Source organism: Channa argus, chromosome 6, assembly GCF_033026475.1.
Source record: "Channa argus isolate prfri chromosome 6, Channa argus male v1.0, whole genome shotgun sequence".
Classification (NCBI taxonomy): domain Eukaryota; kingdom Metazoa; phylum Chordata; class Actinopteri; order Anabantiformes; family Channidae; genus Channa; species Channa argus.
Genome location: NC_090202.1, coordinates 8,795,676 through 8,808,070, shown reverse-complemented (window position 1 = coordinate 8,808,070; position 12,395 = coordinate 8,795,676). Strand labels below are relative to the sequence as shown.

Here is a 12,395-nt window from a genome sequence, read left to right as displayed (position 1 = left end):
AGGTCCATAAAGACATGGATGAGTGAGTTTGGTGTGGAAGAACTTGACTGACCTCAACCCGATGGAACACCTTTGGGATGAATTAGAGCGAAGACTGCAAGCCAGGCCTTCTCTTCCAACATCAGTGTCTGACCTTACAAATGCACTTCTGGAAGAATGGCCAAAATTTCCCATAAACACACTCCTAAACCTCGTGGAAAGCCTTCCCAGATGAGTTGAAGCTGTTATGGCTGCAAAGGGTGGGCCGACATCATATTATACCCTATTGATTAAGAATGGGATGTCACTAAAGTTCATATGGGTCTAAAGGCAGGTGAGCGAATACTTTTGGCAATATAGTGTATAGTGTATCAAGAATGGGGAGAGACAATAAGGGCAGAGCAAGGGGGGTGGGGGAAGGGCTTTGGAGTCAAGCTAAGAGGACAAAAAGAAGGAAAGAATTAGAAGAGAAGGAAAAGAAGTGGAGGTAGCAGCAGTTACTGTTTGTCAGCATGGTTTTGTCTGCCAGTACTCCACAGCCCCAAGACTCTGTACCAAAGCCAAGGGGCTCTGGCCAAAAACACACACAGGTTCACACACAGACACACACACACTCAAATACCCACTCAATATCTCTCTCTCTCTCTTTCTCGTACACACACACACACACTTGGCAGTAATGCTGCTAGGTCACAGTACAAACCACTCTCCCCCTTGTTTCTTTTAGAGTTAGTCTTCCATCATTCACTGCTTTGTTCCTTCTTAAATTTGTGCTTTTGTTTGTGTGTGTGTGTGTGTGTGTGCACGCGCTTTCGTATTTATATGTAGATGGAAGTGGTGGAGATCGCACTGGACCAGTGTGGCCCGTCCACGGAAAGAAGAATTGCTCTGATAGACAAGAACCATGACCTTTACTTGACTTCTGTGCGTCATCTTGGCCGAGAACCCAAAATCTGCAAAATTGGTGGGACATGGAGGAGGGAACTACCTATCACAGTAACTGCAGTGACTCTCTTCAATACACAATTTAGTACTAACACTAGATGAGAGGTATCTGTGTGCTCTTTCCTGTAGGTAGCATGGTTCACAGTATTGCATGGAATGATGCTGCTAACATCCTGTGTGGAATCCAAGACAACCAGTTCACAGTGTGGTACTACCCAAGTGTTGTCTTCATTGACAAGGAGCTGCTGCCAAAAACACTGTACATAAAGGATGGCAGGTATACACTCACAGTCGTTTGTTGTCGCTTATATTCTGGTGTTTTAGCATAAATGTAATGAGTGAGTTACTATTACAGAAGCATTAAATCAAATTAAAATAAGAAGCATCCAGTGTCTGAGAATTTTCATGTGTGCTTTAAATGGACATGGAGACAAAGTTGTAGAAAAAGATTAGAAGAGGGATGGAAGATGATGTTTTTTTTGTATCTTCCAGCTCATCCCCTAGGGTACACACAGTTCTTTAGACAATTCTTTTCGCTAGCAGCTGTCTTACTGTACACTGCTTGTTGCCCAAAAGCTCTCAGCTGCAGCCAGCACAGGAGGTGCTAAGGCAGAGTGCGTGCTCCTTCTATACAGCCAGTGCTGGACTGCTCCTGCATGTTTCTGCTACTCTAATCTGAACATGTGGCTGCACCAGTTGAATTCTTGTACTAGCTGTATGTTTTTTTTTTTTGTTTTTTGTTCTCAATTTACAGTGGTTTTATGGTTACTGTCATTAATTTTTAAACTTCTTATCCCAAATCGTACTTCTCAGACATCATACATACACATTTTGCAATTGTAGATTTCTTATGTCAACACAAGATCAATTTCTTTTGTCAACATAAACAACAATTTTTTTGTTTGGTACTATTTCTGTGCTCGTGCTGACAGATTTTATCATCATTTTACCACACACCTAGTGGTCTCCACTTCCAAAAGTGTGTCTAGTTTTTAAAGACATTTATGATGGAAAGCAGGTTGAACCACATACTGTGTAAGTTACAAAAGCAGCACTGTCAGTATGTTTTTTTTTCATCAATTCAGCAAAATTGTATGTGTGTTGTGCTCATGCACATTACTCTTTGTGTTTGTCCAATCCATCATCCTGTAGATTTTATCATGTTAAATCAGCTTCACTTAGTTACAACATATTAAACAGGTTATTGAATACAATCTATAGTTGCAAAAAAGCAAACTTTGAAAGTGTTCCATTCTGGCTTTTCTGTGATAAAAAAAAAAAAAAAAACTGTCAGGATGTGGTTAAATGTGTTTGTTCTAACTGGTGTGCGTGTGTGTGTGTGTGTGTGGGGGGGGGGTGGTGGTGGGATTTGTCACTTTCAAAGTGAGTTCAGCCGTGCACCCCACATTCTGAACTATGTTGGCACCAAGGTGACACTACGTCAAGGAGACGGCTCACTGGTGTACAGCAGTGTACTTCCCTACCCAGGCCTCCTTCACGAATACTGCACGTCTGCTCGTTGGGAGGATGCACTGCGCTTGTGTCGCTTTGCCAAGGTAAGTTGCACTATACACCACCATCATATCACACTTATCTCATTACCTGCCCTTTTTATTTACTTATTTATTAATTTATTAGACAGACACAAAGACACAGACAGACAGACACAAAGACACAGACAGACAGAACCATCGACCCACCGACCCACAGGCAGTGCCTGGGGAGTTAGAGTTGAGTTTTACACTTAAAAACAGACCTGATGTCCAAGCTGGGATTTTTTAACCTTCTGCATCCCAGCCTGATGTTCTACCCATTTATCCATCAGGCCACTCATGAAGCATGTTAAATTAAATGCTGAGAAACAAGCTGCCACTTATGGAACTGGTATCTGCCACATGACTCTGTGTGTCTATGTGTATGTAGGTATGAATGAAAGTGAGACGGAATCCCAAATAAGAAGGTAGTAGACAGGTTTATGGGACTGGACCAGCAGGCTTTAATTAGCCTTCAATTAGCCTGGTGACACCATTTACCGGATTTAACCCCCCCCAAAGAACTTGCTCATAAATACACAGGCCACTGCATGCATGTGTAAACTCTCCACATGTAGACTGAACGCAGTGTGGGACTGTGCCTTTGCTTGGGGGATGATGCAATAACCACAGTCCCAGAGAAATGGCCGCTAGTAGCAAAAGGGGGGACAAAAGCGATGGACTGGGTTTAAGTGCTTTTTCCTATACGTCACCTCCCCCCCACCCCCCCTACTTCTCGTAAGAGTTTGATGGAATTGTGGCTTTTCCCAGAATCACAGTTGTCATTGTCAGTAAGCCCTCACCTGATATGAGTTAATACATGAAATATCTTTTAGAGCCCACAAACATGGATATAATACATATTTGTATTGTAACATACATGACATTTATATATTAGGATTTTACAAGCACCCCAAAGAGAGATTTTTCTTAAATTGTCAAAAGTTGTAAAGTTTTAAGTAATGAAGTTTGATCAATTGTTAGCCAATTGGTGGTTAAGGCCTCATTTTAGGAATGCAGCTGCGTGGAATAAATTAATGACACATTTGTTTACATCCATAGATGTGTACAGCAAATGTCTATGTTTTTGCTAGGAGTTTGTGGGAAAAAGAAACTGAAAAATGTGTTAACATATTTAAAAGGGTAGCCTCTATGTCACTGTGCCAGATGGTGATACTGACATTTAATGATGCTCTCACCCTCTGATCCCCTTCTTTGTAGAACCAGGCTTTATGGGCATGTCTGGCTGGTATGGCAATGGCATACAGGGAGTTGACTGCAGCAGAGATGGCGTATGCTGCCATTGGGGAGGTAAGAGCTTTAATCAGAGTCTAATTCAGTGTTCTTGTTCGGCTACATCTTAAAACACAAGTACACACACAATTAAATTCACTTAAACTTCAATCATTGTAACAGAAGTCGAAGAGACTTTATAGTTTATTTTGTTCACAATTTTCTTTTTTCCACTTTATGCTTATCGTCTTACTTTGTTCTTTCAGTTACCTAGGGTGCAGTACATCAACTTTATAAAGGACCAGCCATCCAAGGACTCATGTTTGGCCCACATGCTGTTGTTCAGTGGTCAGGTCCAGGAGGCTGAGGCCACTCTGTTGCAAACTGGTCTAATCTACCAGGCCATACAAATGAACATGGACCTTTTCAGCTGGGAAAGGTACATATTAGTGTTTGTCTGTACATCTAGAACGAAAGGGACTGTGTATCATTTGGGAGGATGCATTTTCTAAGCCTTGTAAGAGTTATTTGTTTTAAGAGAAGGCCAAAATTAAGTTTCAGTAAGTGGCGGGGGTGAAGCACATTTGACCATAAAGAATTGATGTCTATATTGTTGTCTTGTGTCCAGGGCACTGGAGCTGGCAGTCAAGCACAAAACCCATGTAGACACCGTGCTGGCCTATAGGCTGAAGTTCCTACAGAAATTTGGTCGGAAAGAAAAGAATAAGAGATTCCTGCAGTATGCTGAGGGGGTAAGTTTGGGCAGCCTGTTAGCTGCACTTCATGAAGTCACTTGGATAACCATCACTATGGATAAATTTTTAGCAGTACAGGTTGTCTTTTAATGATTGTTTCCCATGGATCATCAGCTTTTAAAGGTGGTTTTAGTCTTTAAAGTTTTACACCTCATCTTCTGTCCCATTCATGTGTGGTGTCCCCCAGGGGTCTTTTCTTGGCCCTATTCTGTTGTCTTGGTTCCATTTTAAGAAAATATGGCATTTCTTCAATTTCTATGTTGACGACTTTCAGATGTATGTTCCTTTTGAAAAAGGATCATGGGAGCTCTTTTAAAATAGTTTTAGATTGTTTCAATTATATTAAAACCCGGTTGGCTTTAAAAATGTTAAACTCTGAGAGCAAAACAGAGTTAATAGTTTTTAACACGTTCCCTGTCTCTCATTTGTACCTGGGCCCATTGAAGACATATCCTAAACCTGTGGTAACATATCTTGGTGTGAAAATGCACCCTGATTTTATGCCTGATAAGAAAAATTATTAATATTGTAAAAACTGGGTTTTACCATTTGTGACTTTTGTCAAAAGTTTTTTTTTTGTTGTTGTTGTTGTTTGTTTTTTTTATCCTCTAATTTTCAAATCATGCTTTTATCACTGCACAGCTTGACTATGCTCTGTATGCACGAGTCAGGCATCACTCTCTCGGTCACAGCTGGTACAAAATGCTGCAGCCCGAATGCTTACTGGCACTCATAAGTGAGAGCATATCACTCCAATACTAGCGTACCCTTTCTGGCTTCCGCTCCATTTTACAGTCGAGTTTAAGATTTTATTGTTTGTTTTTAAGACTCTTAATTGTCTTGCTCCCTCTTACATTTTAGAACTTCTCCATCCTTATACTCCCATTTGACCCCTTAGGTCTACTGATCAGCTGTTCCTTAAGGTCCCTAAGACCAGGCTCAAGAGCAGAGGTGATCGTGCCCATAGGGCCCAGGTTATGGAATAAACGTCCTCTCCATGCAAGGCAGGCCCCAAGTATGGACGTTTTTAAATCACGTCTTCAAACCCATTTTTATTCCCTGGGTTTTAACTCAGGCTGAGAGTTGTTTTGCTTCTTTTTTTTTTTTTATTGCTTTATTTTTATTGTTTTATTTGTTTTTTGTTTATTTTCTATATTTATTTATTGCGTGGTTTTATAGGTTTTTCTTAATTGTACAATGTAAAGCACTTTGCTCAACCCAGTTGTTTTTAAATGTGTTTTATAAGTAAAGTGGATTGGGTTGGAAAATAAAATGCTATGTGTTGTTTGATTTCACCTTGTCCTTTTTTCTTTCTGCCAGGTCGAGGTGGACTGGGAGAAAATCCAAGCCAAGATAGAGATGGAGTTGTCTAAAGAGAGAGAGAAAGCTGCTAACGCGTCTGTAAGGAGCAGCGTGGCCATCTGACGTTAAAGTTCACAAGGCTGTTCTCCATTTCCAAGTGTATTTGACATTTTGGAAATATTAGGTTGTTTATAGGAATTTCTATAGTTTGGGTATGTCGAGGTGCAGAAGCAGAGTTCAAAGAATGCATTTGGTCCCCATAAACAGTTTGTTTTTTTTAGGAGAATTTCTCTCACGGGGTACAGCTTCCACCTGTAGTTTGCAGTAATTATAATCATTTACTGCAAGTAAAAACAAAAGGGAAAATTTGGAAGTGTGAAATGTAGTAGCCCATAAAGAATATGACACTTTGACTTACACTACCGTTCTGTGGCATATGCTGTGTAATATGAAACATTTGCACACATTGTGCATGGCATTCTGTCACTGTGGGTGGATGATTAAACTTCTGATAATAGTATCTGTATTGTTCAGCAACACCAATATGGCCTTTCTGTGGTATCAGTGTCTCAGTGATTTTATTGTGTCAAGTTTAGAGTTGATTGTTATCTTTTTCCATTTGTCAGAATGAACTTGGCATAACCGTGCCACGTCATGTATGTGTTGCATTGCTGCTGCTTGTTTTTTTGTCAGTGATATTTGACATTGTGTGTCAAAATGTTGCCTTCTGTAAACACTGAAGAATGTCAGTTAATAAAACAGATGGAAACCACATATATTGGGCCAAAATGTCTCACTTTCCCCATGTGTTTGTTTTAATGAGTTGATGCTTCACTGGTTTTACATAAACATTACAGTGTATCTTTACATTTTAAAGCTTTACACATTTACCCCAAAAGGTTGTTCATTTTGCTCTTTTTTTCTGGAGGGGGGGGTTAGTGGTCCAATATATCTACAATATGTGCTTCCTTTTGAGTTGTTATTGCGTTTCCTTTTCTGCTGAGGTGTGAAACAAACTGCTTGCTATGCAGCTTGTTGGCAGAAGGCCAGTACATCAGCGGCCCATTACAGCCTATCCATCTCCTGTAGTGGTGGTCCAGGAAGGATGAATGAGGGAGAAGATCTGTCTCTGGGTGCTGAGCAACAGCTGCTAAACCATATCTCGAAGAGTTTGACTGATATGGTGGAAAGCGATCAGTATTGTTCCCTGACATTGCGATTGGCCGTAGAACCTAGAACACGGGAGAAAATAATATCTACGGGGCTCATTTTGGCTTGTTTTCTTTCTCAGCACCCATGTGCTTTTAGCCACCTCTAACCTCACTCTCTCACTGACCGTCTCCTATTGTACTGTTCCATCTGCTTTCTTTTCAGGCCTACTCACTGTGTGATGGACTACAGTCATCCAGAACAAACACCATTAATCTATGAAAAGACTTATCAGAGAAGGGTCAGGTTTCACATGCATTACCACTGAGAGTGGCCACACACACTGAAAATGAGAATAAGAATAGAAAAGTCAAGACTGCAAGTATTTCTGGTCTTAACTAACTTCAGAAATACCAAATGATACTATGCTTTCATCTAACCACAGAACTATATACCCGTATTCAATGACCAGCATGTTCTCATATAATAAATTAATGGTCAAACACTGCAGCTTCTGCCAAAAATACACTTCCTGGATACAATGTAGAATTTATGAGCAGCATAATGCTCATCGATTTGACCTTTATAGCTGATCTATGAAGTAATAGAATAACTGGATCACTGGCACAGATTCTAATGTTGCTTACACCAAATCTATTTTGTCGTGTGTGTGTGTGTGGGAACTTTGTATTTCCCTGTGTGCATATCTACTGTGTTCTGTCTGTGTCTCTGTATATAATTGTGTACATTTAAAATTATTCTTCTTTCTTTGCACTGTACTGTAATTTGTAATGTGTGGATTTGAAGAAAAGAAAACCAACTATATCACGGTTCCCTCTCTCCTGCCAGTTGTACGTTATCTGATTAAAGTTTAATGCTGAGAACTGTAGAAGGCTGGTCATGCCATCTGCTCCCAAACTCACTGTTGTATGGTTTCGCAATATACTGCAATTGCTATGAAAAAAAAAGACCTCTTTTGCCCTGAGAAGCTCTCATACACAGCTCCTTCCACCTTAGGGTCACATACTCCACCTCAACTACTCATCAGTGGGTTTTGAGCATGGATTTAATGCTTTTAAGTGCAAACTCCATCCACCCACAAAGTTCCCACTGGAAAGGAAAGCCATCAGTGTTGACTATTGGCTTTGCCATCATGGTCTGGCAGTATTGAATTACATAAGCCACCACAATCACACTGAGAGTTTTAGTGTCAGGAGCATTAGAAGAGATCACAGTCTCTAATTGTAAAGTCTAGTTCTGCGGATACAAATGCTTTAGCAGCAACTTCTTATTGTGTATCTGAATAACTAAATATCCGACAGAAATTGAAGTTTTATTATTGTGGCGAATGAGAATGGTTTGATATGCAGCCTGTTATTACACTGTCCTAATGAGTGTGCATTGATTTTCTGATTACATTTAACCACTCTGGAGCCTCTGATGAATGAGTGTAGGTGATTTGAAAAGGTGAGAGTCACCACTTGCAACAACATTGCCCTATTCAGAACAAGTAATCACATTCGTCTATTTAGTGCTATGGCTAAAGAGATGAGTCTGATATAATGCTAATTAGAGCTAAAACTATTAATTAGTTAAATTGCAGGAAATTGGCCAACATTATGATTATAGATTAATTATTTGGATAATTTAGAAGTGAAATTTTAAAAAAAACCTCACTTGGCACACTTGGTCTCTCAGATGTGAATATTTGCAAGTCTTCTGAGCCATCTGTGATAGTAAACTGAATATTCTGATATATAATAAAATAATAATTATCAAATGTTATGTTGTTATAACAGAACAATTTGTCATCTTGGACTAAGTTGGGCATTTTCCACTACAGTACATGACATTTTGAAAGCCAAATCACAATTAATGATGCAGATAATCGTTTCTTACAGACCCTAAGGGAGTTTATCTTTGCATTTTACTCCGCTTCTTCTCTCCCTGGGCTGCAAGTGTGGCCGTTTGCCACCAGCCTAGTTAATGTCAAAGTATTGTTTATTGACACATGAGCCTTTCATTGTTATAACACAATGAGACATTTTAATGGACCGTTAATGGCAAATGTACCTATAGCTTTAGTCCAGGTAAACAGGCCATTAAGTCCGATGTAATGAGATGTGCATAGAATCAGTTTGTTTTTCAATTTGTAGCAGCAAACTCGACTCTTCTAGTCAGATATTCACATTAGGACAGTTATTGTCAACACACAAGTAGATGTGATGGTATTCTCAGTCTGCATCTTGAGACCACTTTGCCCGATCCTGGTCTCTGTATCATGCAGGTTTCCTGTCAGATGTCCCTTTTTTTGTCTTTGCATCTTGTGAGCTGCACAACATTAGTTCTGCTTGGAACAGCACCTGTGAACTTGTCTGACATCTTATCATCAAAAAACAACTTTGTTTCTTGGCAGCTTCCACCACATCAGTATGCCAGCAGTAATCTCTGCCATTCTTTCTCTGAATTTAGAGCCTGGGAGGCACTGATACATGTAGCCTCAGGCAGCAGGGCTCCGAGGATCAGCTTTTGTAAAAATTGCACTTCTGTGCCAGTGTCTTTTAGCTTTTGCAGTATACATATCAGACATGGCTCAGGTCACTGATAAAACGCTCGTCCATCAGCTCCTGGTGAGGTGTGTGTGTGTGTGTGTGTGAATGCGCCAGTTCCAGCCCATGTTGCTTTCATGCTGATAAGGTACTAATTATATGGCTTTAAAGTTGGCAGATAAAAATATGTGCCTCACAGAGTATTAGCATTGATATTCGACCGTTCACTCCATGTTCCAGCCCACATTTCAGATTACTATTCTTCCTTTTTGAATGCAAATCGAAAGAAGAACACATAAAAGAATAGGAGGTCTTTCGGGTCCAGCAGAATATTTAGCATTAGGAATAAGAAAGGACGAGAATTTGACAGAAGAAAAACTGTTTCACGGTGCCACTGAAAATTGGGATGCTGAAGAAAAACTTAATGCGATTGTGCCAGAGCCTAATTAGCTGTCCCCGACACAAAGAGCGTCAATTTCAGCCGCCTGCGCTTCCTTTATAATCTCCTTTACTTAAACCAAGCAGCCATTTGCATACAAAAGGCGAGTAATCCTCTATAGTCTTACAAAACACGTACATTTTCTCAGCCTCCGTTTTTATTCGTAACATTCAGGATTATAATTGCACTTGAGTTTCTACCTCTGCAAGATAATTACCCTGATGATAATAAACTCTTATCAGAATCATGTCTCTGTAACTTTGCCCAATTTCCCCTTTTTTTCAGACAGAGTTCCGAGATGTCCTTGGGCTGTGGTGCGGTCCTGACACCTCCAGGACGTCCGCTCTCTGCTCTCCAGCTCTCGGTCCTGCTCTCACTCCGCCCGCCTCGTTTTCCGACAGCAAGTTCTCATCGGACCGGTCTCTGTGCATCTCCTGCATGCTCTCCTCATACGTGGGCAAATATTTGACCTCGTCGTAGGCTGGCAGGTTGGGAGACGTGAAGCCGCCGAGGCTGTACTCAGGGTACCGGTCCAGCAGGGAGTCCTGGGACGCAGATGCGTGCCCGTGAAAGAGGGAGGGCTCCTCGCTGCGGTCGTGGTGCTGGTGCCGGCGGGGCCGCGGGCAGATGACCCGCTGGATGAAGTAGCCCATGGCAAAGAGCAGTAACAGGATAAGGATGCCCGATAGCTTCCGCGTAAACCAGCCTACGTTGTCGAAGAATATGTGGATGGGGAGCTTGCAGCAGCGCACCGTGGAGCTGGCACTGCCATTGCCGGTGAGGGTGGGCGGACAACACTGCTGGCCATCGCCGCACTGGACCTCCCCGCAGCTCCGCAGGGCTTGACAAGCGGAGAGCAGACATGCCGAGAAAAAGGTACCGGTGGTCCTGTATGTTGTCCTGTCGCCGCCCAGTAAGAGGGGGATCATTTCTGGATTTCTCCCAGGATGGAGAGAAATGTGCGTGGCGTCTTCCGGGCGCGCGATTTTGTAATAAAGTCGGCGATGTTACAGGTCTGCCTTTCTTTCCAGCTGTGCACTAATCATGTGCTCTCACAGCCACTGCAGCGCAGAGCGGGACAGCAGGTGCCCCCCCCCCCCCCTCTGAGGACGACCTGTCTGCTGTGGAGTGGGCGACTGGAGTCGAGCAACATCTGTGTCAAGAGGGAGCAGTGATGAGAATCACGGAGAGTCTTACATCACTGTTACGACATTTGATTATTTTCCTATGTTTGTGTGCCAGTGCAACCCTCACATGTCTCCATCAAATGACACTGTCATATTCAACCTCACCTGACCTGTCCTGCCCCAGTGGTTCGTAACACCAGATAGATTTTGTAGATTATAATAGAGGTAGGAAGAGAAGTGACAGCCACAGATAGGACAGAGACATCCTCTCCATCCATCTCTGATACTGTGAAAATAAACAAATTCTCAACCTGCAGTGTTTTTATTCAGGTAAAAGTGAGAATACTGTCATTTACTATAAACTTTTAATAGAAAAACCTCCAACTTGAAAATGTCACTTAAGAAGCGACTTCATGGATTTGCTTCTTATGGTTTCAAGTTTGGGGAATGAAATCAAAGATGGCTCTTCCTTTCCTTCAGCATTTCTCCAGATGACTTCATCTGGAGGTTTTTTTAGTTCAGATGATGTCATGTGGTTGCTCACTCTACGGCGGTTGTATTTTTGATTGACTTGTTGCTCAAGACCTCTGTTGGATGACATTATAGAAACTTTAATTTCTGTCACAGACACATATTTCGATATAAGGTTGATCAAAGGGATGCTTGATACCCATCATATGCATGTTCTCCGAAGTACCATAGGAAGCTGTTTGAAAGTCAGCGAAGTTTCCCTCCTAAGTAAAAGAAAGAAATTATTTTTTACCTCAATGTAATCTGGAACCTGCAAGTCCTTAGACAGAATTCTCTAAACCTGTTCCCTCTCTGAGTCCTGGATACAATGCTAGCTGTAACCAGTAAGTCCCCTAATATAAGTCGCCACAGAGCTACCAGTCTCATAAAAAATGAATAGACCTAGTTCTTGCATTATGGGTTGTAATGGCCCTCTATTAGAAGAGTGTCTGGATTCACATTAGTCCACCATTACACCAGAGAACCACGTGTCTGCTGCTTTGAAGAACATGACCATAAAACAAAATCTCCCGTTTAAACGATCGCTTCTTTTTCCAACGTGTTAATTTACACTAAAGTTGTCCCTTTGGAAAGCATCCAAGAATGACAGACAGCTCGGTAAGCTGCTCTACAAGTGCGCAGTATCAATTGATTAATTAAACCAGTCTCCATAATTTGTCGCTTTGCAGTGAACACATAACCATAAAAATAATTTACTGTGTTACATGGTTGCATTGGCCTGGGTCACTCTTCAAAGTCATATGTCCTCACTGGATGTGAAAGGATTATGACTTTTTCCCTCCGAGAATAGGATTTATGATATTAAGACAGAACAGAGAACACTACAGCATGTTACTATATATTAAATCAGGGGT

General features: G+C 41.4%; 2 protein-coding genes across 2 annotated transcripts in view; one reads left to right on the top strand and one right to left on the bottom strand.

The window, feature by feature from the left end:
- Positions 1 to 6,520, top strand: part of ift80 (intraflagellar transport 80 homolog (Chlamydomonas)) — a 36,806-nt gene extending 30,286 nt beyond the window's left edge. Inside the window, exons 14-20 of the mRNA XM_067507845.1 lie at positions 808 to 943; positions 1,054 to 1,201; positions 2,309 to 2,480; positions 3,678 to 3,767; positions 3,956 to 4,128; positions 4,318 to 4,441; positions 5,765 to 6,520. Of these exons, the coding sequence (XP_067363946.1) occupies positions 808 to 943; positions 1,054 to 1,201; positions 2,309 to 2,480; positions 3,678 to 3,767; positions 3,956 to 4,128; positions 4,318 to 4,441; positions 5,765 to 5,869 (948 nt within the window). The 3' untranslated portion in view covers positions 5,870 to 6,520. The remainder of the gene's footprint in view (positions 1 to 807; positions 944 to 1,053; positions 1,202 to 2,308; positions 2,481 to 3,677; positions 3,768 to 3,955; positions 4,129 to 4,317; positions 4,442 to 5,764) is intronic.
- A 2,829-nt stretch (positions 6,521 to 9,349) lies between these two features.
- LOC137129049 (uncharacterized membrane protein C3orf80) lies at positions 9,350 to 11,310 on the bottom strand. The gene has a single exon (XM_067507852.1). It carries the CDS (start codon positions 10,810 to 10,812, stop codon positions 10,165 to 10,167), a length of 648 nt encoding a protein of 215 aa, XP_067363953.1. The 5' UTR covers positions 10,813 to 11,310; the 3' UTR covers positions 9,350 to 10,164.
- Positions 11,311 to 12,395: the final 1,085 nt, after the last annotated feature.

Excerpts from the sequence above, each read along its gene's own strand:
- LOC137129049 (XM_067507852.1), bottom strand. The coding sequence starts at position 10,812 with ATGATCCCCCTCTTACTGGGCGGCGACAGGACAACATACAGGACCACC.